Source organism: Cyprinus carpio, chromosome A23 (assembly GCF_018340385.1).
Source record: "Cyprinus carpio isolate SPL01 chromosome A23, ASM1834038v1, whole genome shotgun sequence".
NCBI classification, from domain to species: domain Eukaryota; kingdom Metazoa; phylum Chordata; class Actinopteri; order Cypriniformes; family Cyprinidae; genus Cyprinus; species Cyprinus carpio.
In genome coordinates, this window is record NC_056594.1 from 7,940,958 (window position 1) to 7,959,293 (window position 18,336).

The 18,336-nt window shown below is 37.2% G+C and overlaps 1 protein-coding gene across 2 annotated transcripts; it reads right to left on the reverse strand.

Annotated features, from left to right (window-relative positions):
• Positions 1-1,841: 1,841 nt before the first annotated feature.
• Positions 1,842-14,083, reverse strand: LOC109048673 (oxysterol-binding protein-related protein 2-like). Of its 2 annotated transcripts, none has more exons than XM_019066318.2 (14): positions 13,943-14,083; positions 9,515-9,656; positions 8,257-8,380; positions 7,878-7,953; positions 7,351-7,485; positions 7,055-7,152; positions 6,691-6,873; positions 6,261-6,368; positions 6,076-6,165; positions 5,052-5,178; positions 4,197-4,319; positions 3,809-3,932; positions 3,618-3,708; positions 1,842-3,534 (listed from the first exon to the last, which is right to left on the reverse strand). In XM_019066318.2, the coding sequence occupies exons 2-14, from the start codon at positions 9,549-9,551 to the stop codon at positions 3,432-3,434; spliced, it is 1,419 nt and encodes a 472-aa protein (XP_018921863.2). In that variant the 5' UTR covers positions 9,552-9,656; positions 13,943-14,083; the 3' UTR covers positions 1,842-3,431. The 2 variants fall into 2 exon arrangements, with proteins under 2 accessions (XP_018921863.2, XP_018921864.2); XM_019066319.2 differs by lacking the exon at positions 13,943-14,083 and adding an exon at positions 9,758-10,240.
• Positions 14,084-18,336: the final 4,253 nt, after the last annotated feature.

Below are 18,336 nucleotides of genomic sequence, written 5' to 3' on the forward strand. Positions count from 1 at the left end.
GCCTCGTTCCTATTGGTCACGTTCGCGTGTGAGGAAGTATTTGATTGGCTGAACGAAATGTCATTCTTGCATTCTGCAGATGCTGTGTCATGGAGTGCAGACAGAGCCGCATAATATTTACATCCAATAATCTTTAAAGAAACGTTTTATACCGTTTGTAGCACTTTCTCTTGAGGTTATAATGTTGGTCAAGTTTATTTGCACAAACATATCTATAATAAATAATATTTATTTGCGCAAAAAAAAAAAAAAAAAAAAAAAAATCGTAGTATGAATGAGTTTTCACGATTGAGAACAAAATGTACAATTTTCTCAAGCACAAATTTAAACACGAATCTCAAACCTCCATGTCAAAAAAAAAAAAAAAAAATAAATATATATATATATATATATATAAATTTTATATATATATATATATTTATATATAAAATATATATTTATTAAATCAAACTTTAGCCTCATTCACATCATGACACATAAACCTAACAAATACACAGATTTACTCCACTGCCTAGAGAAGACCAGTGAGATCAATTAAAAACTATTACAAAAGCCTGTGTATATTATAGGTTTTAAAGGTGCAGATATAGTAATACAAAATTGCAGAAAACTTTATTTTCATTGGACTACACTACTGTAAATTGGATCTTGCAGTGGACGAAAAGCATTAGAAAACTAAAGTAAGTAATTAAATATAAATGTGGTATGCAAAAATATACAAAATACTAATTGAGCTGATTTTTGATGGGGCTCTCAAGGTCAGACTGCCCTCCAAAGGGCCAAACATGATACATTGTGTTTGGGGTCCCAAAAAATGATTTTAATTAATAAATAATTGTAGTAGTTTTAAAATCCATTACATTGTCATGCAAATTTTTTGTACTTCATAAAAGCACATTAATATTCAATGACGACATAAACCAACACTGAAGCTTCTTATAAACATACTACTGTAAAATCACAGTATGGTTGGTTGGAGTTTGGAGCCATTACTGGGTTCAGCAACAAACCATCAATTCATTAAGAGTGCCATCGTTTCCAGCCACTTAGACGGGTATGAATAAAAATATGAGCAGGTTATCAAAAATAGGTTAGAGAGATTTTTTGTTAAAACTTGAACTTTTAATGTTTACACAGAAAAACAACAGAAAAGCAGTGCAGCGGAATGAAAAATGATGAATCATTCAAAAAGACTGAGTTACAATACAAGTAAAACAAACGGGGGAAAAAAAACTGGTATATCGACAGTTTCTATATGAGTGAAATACATTTATACCATGCTTTGCATTCAGTATTGCTATCAAGATAAAACACCTTTTTATTTAATTGCACATCAATATCAATATTCAGCCTAATACAATATACAATATTATAAACCACAAAGACTTTTTCAGAACACTATTGATATCCAGCTAGTAGTGCAGAGTTCCTGCTTTTAAAGGAATGAAACAGAGAGGTTTTATCAATGTAATGTAATTTATTTAATTCCAAAAGGATCAACACATTCAAACTAAAATTTCAATTAGTAGAATTTATTCTCACCGGAATGGCATCCGCTTTAACTCTGTTCAAAAACGAAGTATAACCCTCATCTCACAGAGAAAATACCTTATGACACCATGATCAAAAAAAAAAAAAAAAAAAAAAAAAGGAGGAAAGAAAATCAAATACTATAAAAAAATAAATCATTGCACAAAATAAGGAGCTATGTGCTTATGATTGCTAGAAATCTATGTGCAGCATCTTGGAGAATACAGATATTTGTACATTGAAAATATAACATCCAGTGAAGAGGAACGCTTAGTCATTCCACTTACACAATAAACTGACACAAAGCCGCATAAAATAAAATCTATAGTTTAATTGTGGAATATTAGTTTTAGAACGCTAGTTTTCAAATAATCAAATGTACATTTAATGAAGGAACAGATACAATACAGGATGCAAAACAAGTAGTGTACTGAATGTGATGTGTGTGACTAACAGATGCTGAATATATTCTGACATTCTTGTTGACGTTTAGTACTCAGACGAGGGCAACGATGGTTAGAAGATTAAATAAAATGTCTAACATATTCAAATAAATCTTTAAGTGCGAAACAAACAGCTCAAGATGAAGTACTAGTGACTCACTGATGTGTTCAAAGTCAGGCACTGTGGGAAACAAAACACGCTTGTGTACTTGAGAAGAGACACAATGGTTGCATGGGTGTGCTTCAAACGAACTCATTTGACCTGCACACTTCAGATCATCTCTAGATGAAAAGAACCGCTTTTATGATGAATGAGTATATGATTAGGTGTAAAATACTCTTCATGGCATCTACAGGCAGGAAATATTCTCTCAAATATTTACACTTACATAAGCTGCCATTCTGTAGGTTCATTAAGACTGAAATATTGTGTGGGGTTTGAGCAGTTTGATGGGTTGCATAGATTTTGTCAGTTTCTCAAATACACAGTGTACATGTCTATGTTTGAGAACGGTGATAACGGATGCAAATCCTGATGGATAAAACAACCCAAGACAACCTACTTTTCATAAAACAAATTCGATGGATAGTGCATGAGGAACAATTTAGTGTGACACCAATACATTAGAAGACCTGTGAAATATGAAAATGTGCATTTACAGTATGTCAACAGAGCCTTATTAAAACAACAGATTAATGTCGGTACATTCAGCCTATTTTACATCCCATGAGTCTCTGCGGAAACCATGAAGTGAAAGGAAAAAAAGAAAAACAGCTGTTGAGGCCATTTTTAAAATGCACGATGAGGCTATTTTACGTAAAGCTTAATCTGAAAATCCAAAAGGCAAAATATTGTACCAATTAAAACAAAATCTATGGCTTTTTACATTAACTGCCACAAGCGCACACACATCTACACGCACCCACAGTTCATTATTAACATTCATCATCATTCACGAAACATTACATCGTTATTTCACTAATGCTTGATCAACTTCACGCTCAAACATCTGGAATTAGATTTCATATGTTAAACGCCTACTGTACATGGACAACGGCCAGAGCACTTCAGTGTCACATTTTATTGGTTATATAACTACATCTTTATCAAGCTCCAGCATCACTGACAGTGAACAAACTGGGGCTCTGATGAGGGGTTTGTACGTACAAAGGAAGAAAAAGGCTAATTGGTTCTTCCACTGCTGTTTTGATGCTTTCCTCCATTGATAAAACCCAAAGGACTGATGGGAAGTGAGGGAAGACGCTTCCAAAGGACAAAAGCATAATCATAAACACAAGTGCTGAATATGGAAGCAGCTCAATATTAATGAAAGCATAAGCGCTATCGTTTTCAGTTGGACGCAGTGTGGTGCATCGTGTAGAGGGTTGGTGTAGACGGAGAGAGAGAGAGAGGAAGGAGGTGACGAAACCTTTGCCATTTGAACTTGCACCTCCTCATCAGTAGATATCAGGACAGTCTGTGTATTTCCTATCAAAGTAGCCGCCAGTGTACAGCCAGTCCTGTGATCCTGTGTACGGATTTGTGCCTAACTGAAACCACCTAAACACAGTAGGAGAGGTTTAAAATGATGCATAAATAAAGCACACACACACGGAGAGCAGCAAAAACAGAGCAACACTAACCTAGTCGACCAATCTTCACCATCTTTGGCCCGCTCTTTACGAGATGCTCTCTGCTTCTCTTCCAGTCTCTCCTTTTCTATGCTGGCTTCATCTGCACAAAGAAAGTCAATGAAATCAAATGTTAGTCTGTAGCTTGTATGGACAGCAGGGGGCGCTGTAGGGCTGGTTTGGGGTTTTAATAACTTCATTACCAATGTTGCCGTTCTCCATGGCTCTGATGTCAGGCCGCAGGCGGCAGTCTGTTGGTGCCAGGACTCCTTCCATGCCAGGCTCCAGCTCATTCAGCGTCATGGCAAAATTAGTGAAGTTATACATCTAGAAGTGAAGAGAAGTGATTTAAAATCAGGTAGACCACCATTACTACACTACCGTTTAAGAGTTTGGTGTCAGCAAAACGTCTGGTCTGTAAGAAATTAATACTTTTATACAGTAAGGATGTGTTAAATTGATTAAAAGCAACAGAAAAGATATTCATAATGTAATGTATTTCCCCTTTTAAGAAATCATCAGTTTGTATAAGAGTTTGTTTTGTGCATTCAGGTTAATGCACATGAACATAACAGTGATCAGAGTGTGTACCTCAGCTGAATGAGGTGGTCTCGATGATATTCTCCATAATAATGTGCTACCAGGAATCACTGCCACAGTCTCCTGTACTTCAGGCATTTCATCAGCATCCTCGTTGACGGCTTCTGGCTCCTCCTTGGTGCAAGTACACAGTATAAACAATCAGACAGAACAATAACCTTCCCTAACACTCTTTAATTTTTATTATTCACACAATACCCAGTATTCAGAAAAAGCATAAACTCAGACAAGATATCAAATCAAGTGGCATTTAAAATGTTCTTTTTGAGAAAAGTTTGGCTTGAAAAGTGAGCTCGCGATTTCTTTGTTTAAAACAAATGTCACTTGGTAACTTAGTTTCTTCTGCAAAACTATCCTGTGAACAAATACACAGAGACATTTCTCAAAATATCTTCTTTTATGTTCCACAGAAGATGAATTGTCAATTAAGCTCCCACACTGAGTGTCTGTTAAATATAGCAATACACTGGGTATGTTGTCATGTAAAGGGACACGTGTTAAAATAAACAAATTAACTGACAAAAGCCTGAACAGAGGCAAAGGTCTAAGGTATGGCGAGTATTTTAACACACCTGCTCTCTCTACACCTACACTGTTCTTTTGTACATATATAAGCACGTATTTAAACCACACACCAATACAAACAGTTCAGTAACCCTAAAACAACACTCCATGAATCACTACAGACAGTAGAAGATGTCTACATCTCTGTCTTTGCTACCTTAACTTGAACAAAGCTTTGGTTTAGTTTTAAAAAGATAAAGAGCTCAGTTAGTGGAAGCATTAGCAGTCAGGGAATGAAGCAGCATGGATTAGCACTATTAGCTTCGTTTTTATCTTTCACACCTGTTTCTGTTTTCTAGTGTCCGTCGTTCCTCTCTTCTCGAGCTTCCGATGGGCCTCGTACACCTGCGGGTCGACGCTCCACATACACTCTGTCCATTTCCCATAGATCACACAGCACTTCTTCTTACTGCACGTGACACACAGAGGAAAGAACAGAAAACCTGTATTCATTCAGTAAAGAAACAGGAATGTCTCTTAAATCCATTGAAATGTTGGCATGTTAGTTGTTAGCTAGCAAGCTTATTTCAAAAGCTAACATTTACATAAAAAGAGATATCTGTTCACCAGTAAGTGGACGGATCAATTCATAAGGTTTTCAGGATCTCTCTGTAGCTATTTTGAGTCAGATTCCCATTTTCTCCATTCAGCTTACTTCTAGTTGACTTTATTATTGATGTGTCGAAAATAATTCTGATCGCCCCCCATGCTCTTGATGCCATCCTGATATTTATAATTCATTAATTATAATGTAGTTAGACTGCTTATCAACTAGTCTTTGGCTAACAGAGGATAGTAACATTTTGGTTTTTGGGTTCATTTTTTATCAGAATTAACCATTTAAGACAACAACAACCATTAAAGAGTTTACATTATGCAAATGAGAAGCAATGACTACCAACGGGACATTGGCACACATTTGATCCAATTCTTGATACAGCTGGATACTGCAGTAGATTACAAACATCTACAACTAACTGTACATGACTTGGCATCTCCAGTCATTTAATTGCACCTTAATTATTAACTCAGTGCCTAATGTCAAGGGTATCAAAGGTGTCTGTTTTCTAAACGTTAAAATCTTTGAGGTCATCATTTGAAAAAATGTTACACAAAGAAGTTAACTGTACGTATGACTTCATTCATGTCAGTATCCCAATAAAAAAAAAAAAAAAAAAAAAATGTACATGGAACGGGTCACCTCATTTGACCACATGCTGCTAGGTGTTAGTATAAATCCAAGACGACTGATATATTGATCAATGCGACAATTTCCTCATATAAATCAAGTGAGTCAGGATCTCACCTCTTATCCTGGATGTAACCTTCAACTCTGTGCAGCTCCTTTCCAAACATCCCACAGGGTTTAAAGTTCAGCACACACTTCTCTCCAGTACTAACCAATCACACATCACATTAATCATTTAAACAGGACCCTGTGAATTCACAATAGAATAGATGGGTCATAAAAACTGAACAGTCTGGCTTTACCTGTGGTTGACAATTTCTACAGTGCCATACTGTTCAATCCACAGTTTACCAAGAATTATATTGTGTACACAGCAGAAAGGGTTCGTCCAAGTGTATGCCTCTTTATGCCTGTGAGGATAAACACACACACACACACACACACACACACACACACAAGCATGTGAGCAGGCAGTTACTTGGCAACCCCAGAACCCTTTGCTCTCAAATCAAACCAGGATACCACTGACTCATCCAAGGAAAATCTCATTCACATAATCAATAAACCTTTTCATGGACACAAAGACAGCAAGAAAGCTCACAAAAAACACCGTAAGCTACATTTAAAATGTAATATCAAACAAAACAGTACAAAAAAAAAAAAAAAAGAACGTATCAGGGAATGTGTCTATCAGGGTCTGTACATGTGTGTGCACAAAGACGGCACACTCACTTGTGAAGCTCTAGCGTGATGGTCCCTTTAGGCTCTGCCTCCACACTTTTGCCCCAGAACTTGAGTTTGGGGTAGATGGAGCCGTGGAACACAAAGTCGCCTGCCAGACTCTCAGTGTGAAACGCACTGATTGGCGGATGGTGACTCACCTGCTCTGAGATCAGTCTGAAACCCTGATCCTCTCTGAGAAAAGAAGCCAACAAGAGAGGAGGAAGGAAGCATTTAGGGGAAGGAGAAGAAGAATTACATAAATGACAGACACCAGTTTCCCTCCACAGCAATTTTGATCTAACCCACATTTAACAACATCCTCAAATCTTATCAGCATAGTTTGTTATTAAACTCTCTGCTGATGTGTCTTTACCGTGTGAGTTCATAGGTTTCTCCTAAAAGCGGGTTGAAAGGTTTTCCAGTTCTATCCCACTGAGATGCTACTGCAGACACAGCGAAGGCAGCTACCGTCAAAAGAAAGACAGAAAAACATGTAACATTAAAGACCGGTTTGTAATACTAGTAAACTGCCTCACAATACACATTGCAGTAAATGTCATGACTTAATTGATTAATCTTGAGACCTGGCCCTAGCTTATACTTAAATCATACACTAATTATAAAGTCCAGGCTCAACAATCTGCCTTTAAGAGGAGTGTGTGGTCTCACCTGCATCCTCTCTATAGAGTCAGACTGTGAGCAGGCTTTCTGGATGAGGTATGTGTGCTCCATATACTCAGAGATTCTCTGTAGAAAGCTCAGGGGCTCATTGAACACAATGGGCATGGTGATCTTGGACAGCTCCTAGAAAACAGCACCAGCAAACAGGCTGAGCAGGACCAAACATCACTACATCTTCACGAGTTCACATTTTCAAACTAGTTGACTAGTAGTTATTTTAGCTGCTTTAGAGCCATGTACAACAGACAGTGTTCACACATGTTCTTTAAGGGGCCCCAACACACATTCTTGAATGAAAAAAAAACAGCTGGATGGAGTGCAAACGAATAGAGAATGTCCTGAGTCACAGTTTTTAAAAAAAATTAAACTTTCAGCTTGACAGCATCTTCAGCGAGGACTTTCGAGGATCTGGATTTAGAAGATGTCACCCTCTCTGAGAAGTTGATATATCTGAAAGATAATCACTGCAAATTATGCTAAACTTGCTGCTAAAATGATTATTTATTTATCCTTACCAGTCCAATACATTTCTTGAGAATGCTCCATACGCTAAAATCATTCCTGGAGAACATGGGGGCAGGAAGAGACGACCTAAGAGGGCAGAAGAATGGTTTCCCTTTCATAAACATTGACACACATCTCTTAAGTGTACCAACACATAGAACTATGCAGATGTGCAGATTATAAATGACCGAGAATGAACTATAAAGATAAGAAAAGAACAATAAGAATCTAGATGAGAGAGAGAGAGAGAGAGAGAGAGAGAGAGAGAGAGAGAGAGAAAGATGTCAGAGAGAGAGAGAGAGAGAGAGAGAGAGAGAGAGAGAGAGAGAGAGAGAGAGATTAAAGGCAGAGACAAAGCATATGGGTCAGAGCGCTGGAATCTGGCTCTACCTGTGCTTCTTAATTCCGTTCTCCTGAGGAACCGCTCCATTGTTCTTCTGAGCGCCGACATACACTACAGCATCTTTAAAACTGGCTTCTGATGTGCCTTCACACGACTCGTCTGAATCCAAGCCTGGGACACACAATCACATCTAATTTACAAAGACAGTTAGATGCATGTCTGCAAGCAAAGTATTTTTGAAATACGATACAGAAAAACTATACTGCTAAAATGAATGTTCAAAATAAATAAAACATTTTACTCTACGAAATAAATGACATAAAATATATAAAATTAGGGCTGCACAATTAATCAAAATAATTAATAGTTAACTACTTTTTATTAACAGTTTACTAATATTTTACATATACAAACAGGCAAAGCAAACCTGGATTTTTTTCCCACAATTTTCGTCTGAAAAATAGCAATTAAAGTTTTTTTAACCCTAAATTGAGCAACCCCTTATAAATATACACTGGCTAACAGCCACCAAATCTCACCAAATATCTTCGGTACACCTGATATCAACATGCAGCTATTAACTATGTCACTATTTAATAACATAGTATAAAATTCAGCTCCTTCACATTTTGTACCACTTGATATGAAAGATATCAGGCTTCAGGAGCCCAGTACAATGGCCTGCCAAAGTCTGTATTGCCTTGTTTACTAATTCATTATATTATTTTCATCTAATTTCACCTCAGCAATGACAGAAGCCATCAGACCATCTGAACACAGCACTACATAATTGAAGCCATCAACAGACTGCGGTAAGCCGACACCAGAACAGCACGCTACGTTGCGGCCGATCTGTCATAAACACACAAGACTGAAGGCCAAAATCAACAGTGGCCAAACCACTCACAATAGGGGACAAATGAGATCGTCCTCAGAAAACACAGCTGTTTAATGATGCTGTGTGTGATCTCAGATAGCGCTGAGAGAATGGCAATGTTTTCATGACATGCGACAGCTCCAGACGGGCTTGTGTCACAGAGGTGACGTTACAAACAACTTCTGACCACAAATCAAGTAGTTCAACTTAATTTCCTTTAGGATTAGAAATTTTAGAGGTACCTTTTTGACTCAAATATCCATTCATCACCACTACATTTATGTGCACAATTTCTGTGATTACAATGCTAAACAGTTGCAAGAAAGCAGTGAGAATAGACGTAAATAAACACTTAATTAAATACTTAATATACTACTGATTATTTTTTTGTAGCAGCTCTACCATCACACGTCATGTAAATGTCTCACCTGTGACGGCATCATAGAACTCATCTTCATTGTTCATTGTAGAGAATGGGCTGCCAACACGGGCTTTCTAAAACATGGTCTCTCTTTGCCTTTTCTTGTCTCTAGAGACCTGTTAAAACAACCACGTCCAAAACAGAGACACCTGTGGAGAGACACAAAGTCAAAACCAGATTCACAAACAAGAAAACAACTCAACTGTGCACCTTAGAGTCCATTTAATGGGACAAAAATCCCATCATTCACCTGTTCCCCCAATGATCTTAGAGTCTAAATTTATGCAGCCATTCATCCGTCATGTTTGACTGAAACTAGCCGACCACTCTTGAAACGAGAGGTGGAGCCAGTGTGGGTCTCCTCCCATGGGCTTGTATGCAAGAACACATTTGATTTAGAACTGAACTTTAGACTGGCTAGTGCTTCCAAAGAGTGTAACCTGACAAACAGACCTGTACTGTGACGCATACGGGACAGCCTTATCTCAGTCTGGACGAGACCTGAGGGAATGCTTCTAGCACGGTTAAAATCTATTAGCCAGCTACACAACCTTGTAGCTATTGCAAGGTAAGAGGTAAAGAAAGCTTGCTGAATGTCTTTCCCGGGCTGTTCTAGTAGGTTGCCATTTATGCTCAAAGAATTCCCCGAGCACAAATTAATGGAGAGCAATTAGCAGTTTTATTACAGCCCCAGGACAACTCTGTTTTTAAGTAACGTGAAAACTGAAAAGCAAAGACAAATCAAGCAGTGCTGAAGAGTCCTTCACTGCTACTCTTCTTTCTTCAACCAAACAATCTGCAATACTTTTGAAAGCACTAAACAAAATACCTTTTCAATTCAATTGTAGTGGGCTAAAAGATTGTTTGATTAAACATTAAAGGGTCAAATATCACTCGATTGTTCAATTCAGATGATATTAAAATCTATTTTCCTTGCACGTATGAATCAACTCATTGTTCAGCATAATTTTCAAACAGCTATTCAAAAGCATCTCAACCACTTTGCAAGGCCTAATTGGTTTCTGATGACCCAAATCACATGATGCTTGTGTTCAAGTGGGAATTGTATTTCTCAGTGCAGGTCAAGGTTATTTATGAGTCTTTAAAGGGAAAATGTCAGGGGTCAGGCCACACAGACGACTCGTGAGTAAAACAGAGAGTAGGAAATGAGTAACTTCAGCACGGAAGACAACTTTCAGCTGTCTCTGTCACAGGCAGACCAACTCGTAACGTTAACTGTTTTTCAAAAAATGCAGAAAGTCAGGTTTCAAAGAAGAAAAGGGATGTAATGGTGTGGGATGTTATCTTAAAGGGATAGTTCACCTAAAAAAAAAAAAAAGTTGTCGACACTGATATTTACTCACCCTCATGTTGTTCCAAACATGTATGACTTTCTTACTTCCGTTTAACATAATAGGAACATTTTTCCATATGCAACTTATTATAAAGTATTACAGAGCATAAATTAATACTAAACAGAAATTTAATTCAATATATTTGTATGAATTTTTCCAGTGGTTGATTGGTCTGGGTAAAAGGAAAAATGTGTGCATGTATCTGCAAATATATATAGGAGAAATTCTGAATAATTTACTGGATTTGTGTACTATACAAGTCATATGACAGCTTTGTGTGACAAAAAGACTGAAAAGGTTTTTCACTGATAATTATCGCCTCTAGAGGTCTGTTAACCATGGTGACCAGATTCAAAGTTGAGATTGTGAGTTTGAGTTGAAAGGGAATTAGATCAGCTTTTTGTGCTCCATTAAAGAGAGGAAGTCAGTTGTGTTTTGAATAACACAAGAATAACAGAAATTAGATCTTTGGGTGAACTATCCCCTTAAATACACATTAGAGTCAATGTCAAAATAACCAAAGGGTCAACAGGAGACACCATCAGTGCTCTGAAATCAAAGACGACAGACAAAGCGAGAGATGGTATTGCCCAAGGTTTTCACCAGAATCTGATACATTATCTCTGATGCACTTTCACCTACATGAGAAAACAAGTGTTCTGCAATCAGCTGAAATGTTAAAATAACACGACCGTCTCAGCCGTCCACTGAGACACAGTGTTGTGCTAGAGTAATGATCTCAGATCTGTTCCCAGGAGCAAGAGGAACGGAATCAGAGACGACCGAATACGGGTGCCGTGGCAACCGATAATCACGCACTATGTCTGCGTGAAAAATAAAGACTCAGGTGCAGATGCGGTAATGAGAAGCCCGGGTCTTACGAGATGCAGCATCCAGGTCCTGTGTCGCATTTGAACAGAATCCTGTTTGGCTGAACGAGGGGACAGCAATGCAATTTGGGAAATGAAGGGTTGACAGAACCGCTTTAATGTGATATTTGCCCCAAAGGAGGCTCGGACAGAATCAGCTGGTTTCCTGCACTTTTCTGGGGGTAAATCTGCCGAATTTATTGTGCATTTATTAGATTTAATATATTTAAACATGGTAAAAAAAGTGACTTAAATTCTTAAAGAAATAGTTCACCCAAAAATCTTAATTTGCTCAATTTTCTTACCCTCAGGGCATCCAAGATGTAGATAGAAGATATAGAAACAAATCTGGAGAAATTTAACATTACACTTGTTCACCAGTGGATCTACTGCAGTGAATGGGTGCCACCGTTACAAACAGCTGATAAAAACATCAACATTATCCACACCACTCCAGTCCATCAATGAACTACTTGTGAAGTGAAAAGCTGCGTGTTTGTAATAAAAATTTAAGTCTTAAAATTAGACATGCACCGATCGACTGGCAAGGGACCGGAATTAGCCAATTTTCCACATGATCGGCCCAGATCGAAAGAGAAGTTTTCTTGCCCGACTGGACAAGAAGCCTGATTAAAACATCATAGACAAAAATAACTAGGGAAGCACTGACACTTGACCACCAAAAACCTCTTACAAACACACAGCTTTTCGGCATTAGTTGATGGACTGGAGTGGTGTGTGGATCACTTGTGGATTATTGTGATGTTCGGACTCCATTCACTGCACAGGATCCATTGGTGAACAAGTGATGTAATGATTAATTTCTAAAGACAATTTAGAGTTTATTAAGAATGATGGGTGTTCCAAATCTGTGAACATTTGTGAAGGTTTTTAGCATAGGTACCAGTGGCAGAGGAAATACTCAAAAGGACATGACTGCCTAATAAAGTGACTGTAAGCAAACACACAAACAGCCATGAGATTTCAGAAGTGGAATGAATCAGTTTCATTGAGACCTTTGGAATGTAGTCTACTTCGAAGAGGTGCAAGCACATACCTGACAATGACACACACTCGTGAGCAAGTCAAGGCGGTGTTGGGAATCTCCATAAAACACAGCATGCACATAAAACAAGGCAGTGACACCTTGCTTTACTCTGTGGAATGTGTCCTGATACTCCTCTACAGTATATCTGTCTACAGACTTGCCCCAAGCTACACACAATATAACACCTCAGGAACGGAAATCAAGCAATAACTGTTCAGCGGTCCACATGGCAGACCCACTTTACAATACTGTACCCTTTTACCCACTTTAACACCAGAAATGTACCGACTTCTAAGGGCTACACAGAAATTACATCAGTTTTTATCAGATATAAACACAGTTGCTGCAATTAAAAGCCTTGGAGATTAAATGAGTCAACATGACACAATGCAAATAAGTCAAACACTAAGACACAAGCCCCATTGAAAATAAAAATATATCCTCTGGCCAAAACCGGTAAGTTTTGCTAAAATACGACGTTTGGGATGACTTACAGAAATTAAAAACTCTGTCTTGCAGTAAAGAAAGTTCAAGTAACTTCTGTCTCAGTCATGTACTGAACAAGCCCCAGGTAATAAGACGAATTGTTCATGTCGGTGCAGAATGAGAACACACTTAAACAGATGAAAACAGCTGAAAGCAAAGCGTTTACAAAACGTCTGTTTACTTTTAATAGGAAACTGACAGCCCTCAAACTCAACACGACAGGGTTCGACCTCTAAAACTCATACTGCAAATCAAAAGACAAGGCCTTTCTGGATATTGTTTTGTTTATTTGTTTGATTTTGTTGTCAAACGTGAATAGCTGCTGCGTAGAAAATATAAAAACAGAACCAAAATAGTCAGCACTCTTACTCTCATAAATCTGGACTGTGTCCCAAAACCTGGTGAACTGCTTAACCGGACAACATTTTTGGGAATTTCTGGTTTACTCGTTGGGTTTCTCCAGTGTTCACTCATAAGTGTTGTGCATGTAGGCAGCTCCCTCGGTTAAGAGGCACAGCCGGAGCCTGTAAACAGATGCTAACGGGCTAAAGCTCAGCTGACAAACTTACTTAGCAACGACGCGAGAGCTTTTCGTCCGCTGGAGAGCGTTGCTTTAAACCTTTAAATACAGGCGTGAATGAGTCCAAAAAGCTACTTTTAGACAAGAAAATCAATACCTGTGATGCTGGCTGAATTTCGCTCCTCTTGGGCAGGGATGCTGCTGCTGCAGAAGGGCTGACACACGGCCGGAAGAGACCGAGATGGGCGTTATGATTGACTTGTGTCTCGGCCAATTATAGTGCGGGAATTTCGTCGCCTGAGGGTTACGTCAGAGTAAGACCGTTTGCATTGTAGTTGCACAATCATGTGCACAATGCGTTGATGATGCAGCGTTTGCTCACTTCAACTCAATAACATTTACTTTTTAAATATCTAAATATGGGACACAATAAATATAAATATGTCTCATATATAACAGCAAATAAATGCATACACAATTTAATTATTTGATTTATTTTAATTAATTAAAAACATCTTTACAAAAATGGACCAAAGTCACTATAGTTTCCGTTTTCCACGAAATGTACATAAAATTTCATAGTTACAGTTATTGTTTTAACTTCAAGTATTACCCGCAGCTGTTACTAAATCAATTTAAATTAAATTACATTCATTTTTAAGTTAAATTAAATTTAAAATTAAATTAAAAATAGCAGAAGGAATCTAAAAAAGATCGCTTCAAGAAAATTTGTATGAAATAAATCTCACATTAATTTAATATTAGAATGACAAAAAAAGGTAGATACTGTATTTTATTAATTATGATATATAGCATATTACTATGTTTTGTTATGGCAGATTTGTTTATTTTTTACCCACATAAATATGTTTTTTGGAACAATAGTGTATATATATTAATATATGCAATTCTAATATAATATCCTATTTATGTAATTTTAATGTCATATTTTAATATAATTAATTTCTATATAAATTGTATACACATACACGCTATATATCTGTGTGTGTGTGTGTGTGTGTGTGTGTGTGTGTGTGTGTGTGTGTGTGTGTGTGTATATATATATATATATATATATATATAGATATATACATATACATATATATATATGAGACATCTTGGTGGAGATGCAATTTTGAAACATACATTTAGTTCTCTGAGCAACACCCATAATTGCCTCTCATTCCAATCATTTTATTACACATTATCTTGACATCAAGTTTTTGAAACGAACAGCACAACCTTGCTTATCATTTGTTACAGTCTGTTCTTTGAAGCACCTGTCATGCTACTCCCGTTTCAATTTACGCTAATGTTCATTCCAAGAAATAAGACAATTCATGTAACGCTGAGCAGTCATTACCAGAGGTCACTGATGAAAATGTAAAATAGTGCAGAGAAGCAGTATCCTGCTATGATCCACAAATACTGCAGTCTCTATTGAAGCACGGAAACGATTGAGTGTAATGAAAAGCTAGTGCATTAATAATATAAATTTGGTCTGTTTATTTTATGTATCTCTTTAATAATGAAGGCAGATGCCACTGATATCCTGAGAGCAGCTCAGTACAGCACTGACCTCACTGCTTAATTGTACTTATTGAAATGTGTGCACTGGAAACCACCTCTGAGGCTGGTTGAAAAACAGATGTCACTTTGACATATTGGCCTCGATGGTTAAAATATACAGTATGGTGTAACTGTTCTCCAGCTATGAGATGACTTTGTGCTGTCCAGATCCTAGAGCCACATATTCATCCGTCCAGAACAGAACAGCCAGTCAGCTGTCAGCAATAAAACACAGTGGTTTAGGCAAAATAATAACTTTTCATCAAAAACCATCCTGCTGTTTTGTACACCATCGGGGTACTATTACTCCTGCACTGTTACTCCAGCAGATCTCACAGGACTAAAGAGTGGGACTTGAGCACAACTCCAGTAAAAGGACTCTTTCATCCAGCATTACACACACCATTTACACCCACTGACCCTGTACAACATGCCTTTGTTTCTGCTTGTACAGAAAGAACTGCCCTCTCATCACTGATGCATGAGTTTGACTCTGTATGTGTAAAGCAAATCTTTATATTACGGTCAGACAAGAATATTGGGAAAACTGGAAACAATATTGGCATAATATATACAATACATTTTATGGTATCAAGCAAGGGTCATTTCTTTGTCCAGGTTTTATTTTTTATCCTCTCTCTTTAACCCTGGAAGTGATAACCGTGTTGTGATTGGTTAATGTGACCATTAGGTGGCAGTAGTGGTTAAATTAACACACAAAACATCTGTCAAATTATTTGTTTGGAGCGCCTGTCTCTGACACATGTTGTAATATCCACCCTTGTCAAGATACAATTGCTGTAAACACACCAAAGATTTGTAAAAATTGGCATTAATAACTACTTTATGACATACAAATAAGAAACTTGTTTTTATTAGAACCGATATATATTTTATCCCATGAACAACATAGAAACTTGTCCTACACATCTGTCATACAAATGTAAAGCTTCTGGGAGAAAAAGATAGTATTAAATAGGGCCTTAAACTCTACAAAAGTTGCAACAATTATTATTTTTATGTTTTATTTAACAAATGGTCATAGCAATCTCATAGAAATTAGATGCTTAACTCGGAAAATACTGATTAACAACCTCAGGAGGCAAAATTAAAAGTTATAAAAAGAAACCCCACTACCAAAAAATGCCCCACATATTTAAATAAAGCGTAATACCCTGATTTATGTCAATTGTTAGCATAAAAATAGGCAACAGTGTTGCAACCACATTTCTTTAAAACATATATTATAAAAATACTTCCCTGATCACTATATTATTATGCTAATAATATTCACGCTAAATTAATTTTACATTAGATAGTTAGATCTAGATAGTTTATCTAACATTCAGTACCACAAAAATACATTCCAAAGTTGTATTTTACAACTTGCTTTAATACAATTAATCAATAAAAATATTTTATGAGAAATATACATATAAATAAAAATATAGGAGTTTTATTTCATGTTTTATCTTATTTAATTTTCTATTTTATTAGTTTTATTTATGAAATCCAAAGTGCCTATTGGTGACCTTTTCCTCGTGAGTGGATAGAGAAAAATTGGAGACACTGTTGTGATGATATGGGTTTTTTCTTCAATTTCCCATGTTTTTGGCTACTCAGATGCATGCTTGCTTTATTTATTTATTTATTTAATTCAATTAAAAATAATAAACTTAAAAAATCCTTTTTTTCCCCTTAAAGTAATCCTTAAGTCAAACAATATAGAGTCCACAAAATGTATTTCTTATCTGAGCAAAAAGGATTTCTGAACCCACTTTTGTCATTGTCACCAACACCATTACATGGAGACCAGAGGACTGCGGGGTCCCAGTCCTCAGAGACAGAGCAACAACAGAAGAAATCCTGTTAGTTTCATTATCACAGTTATTTAGGCCAAGTATATAGGACAGGGGACTAAAATACTGTTTTACATTAATTAAGCCCACCATGAAATAGAAATGTAATATCCAACATCACTGGGGACATTTTCTGTGCCTCCCTGTGGGTTTTGCATTCCTCAGTCTAGTGTGGCAAGGCCTTTACAGTCATAACAGTAACAAAATCCCTAAACGCTTCAACACAGCACAGATAATTTCAATCTTACATTATCCATTCAAAAAGTCTCATTTATCAGTACTTTAAATATGTTTTTGAGTAGTTTTTTAGCAAACAATGCCATCAGCACACTTGTGTTATTTTGATTTCTGATATATAATGCCAGTCTCGCCTTTCTTGCAGTTTAGTGTTATCTAAATCTGATAAATAAAACAACCTGTCCTCCAACTAATACGCTCGTATAGGTCGTTTGTCCAAATCCCTGAAATACGACCCATCAGAGCGTATACTACAATTGCGCCCCTAGCAAACAATGTCCATCAATGCACGCTTGTTTGTCTCGTGTAGCTCAGTTTAGATTATTGATTATACTTGATATACAATCATGCCAGGGTCTCCCAGAGAATGGACGTGCACGTAAAATGTATATGCTTAAATCTAATGCAGTTTTCTGTGAGGGTTAGGTTTAGTGGGGTAGGTCTAAAATAAGCCACCTAGTATAATATGTACGAATTACTGTGAGATCGGTGTAAAAAAGTACACACATACCTTGCATGGTAAAAGGTTAAAACACTGACGCAATACTGTCAATGCCCGCTACCGCTTAACTTTGGAACGAAATATAGGTCGTAAAGGTGCTTGCACTTTGTGGTCGTTTTTGTTGGAGGACAGGCAATAAAACAAGATTTGCATAAAAGGAAAACACTGCACATACAAGCATCACTCTCAATAAAGGAAGACTCTGGAGGATTGATTAAGTGAAGCCTCTCACTGATCTGTCTCGGTCTCAAAGACTCTGGAGGATTGGGACAAATCCCCTTCTTTCATGTGGCACTGAGAACAGCTCAGTTAGCAACCAGTTTCTCTGTCCTGTCTCCAGCAGGGTGTTCTCGTGGGTAAACCCATTAACTATGTGCTTATGTG

Bases quoted from the DNA above. Each gene is read 5' to 3' on its own strand.
- LOC109048673 (XM_019066318.2), bottom strand. From the start codon at position 9,551: ATGAACAATGAAGATGAGTTCTATGATGCCGTCACAG. The intron at 6,369-6,690 runs GTGAGTGTGCCG...TTATCCTCACAG, and splicing joins ATCACGCTAGAGCTTCACAA to GCATAAAGAGGCATACACTT. The intron at 4,320-5,051 runs GTGTGAAAGATA...ACTTGCACCAAG, and splicing joins ACACTAGAAAACAGAAACAG to GAGGAGCCAGAAGCCGTCAA.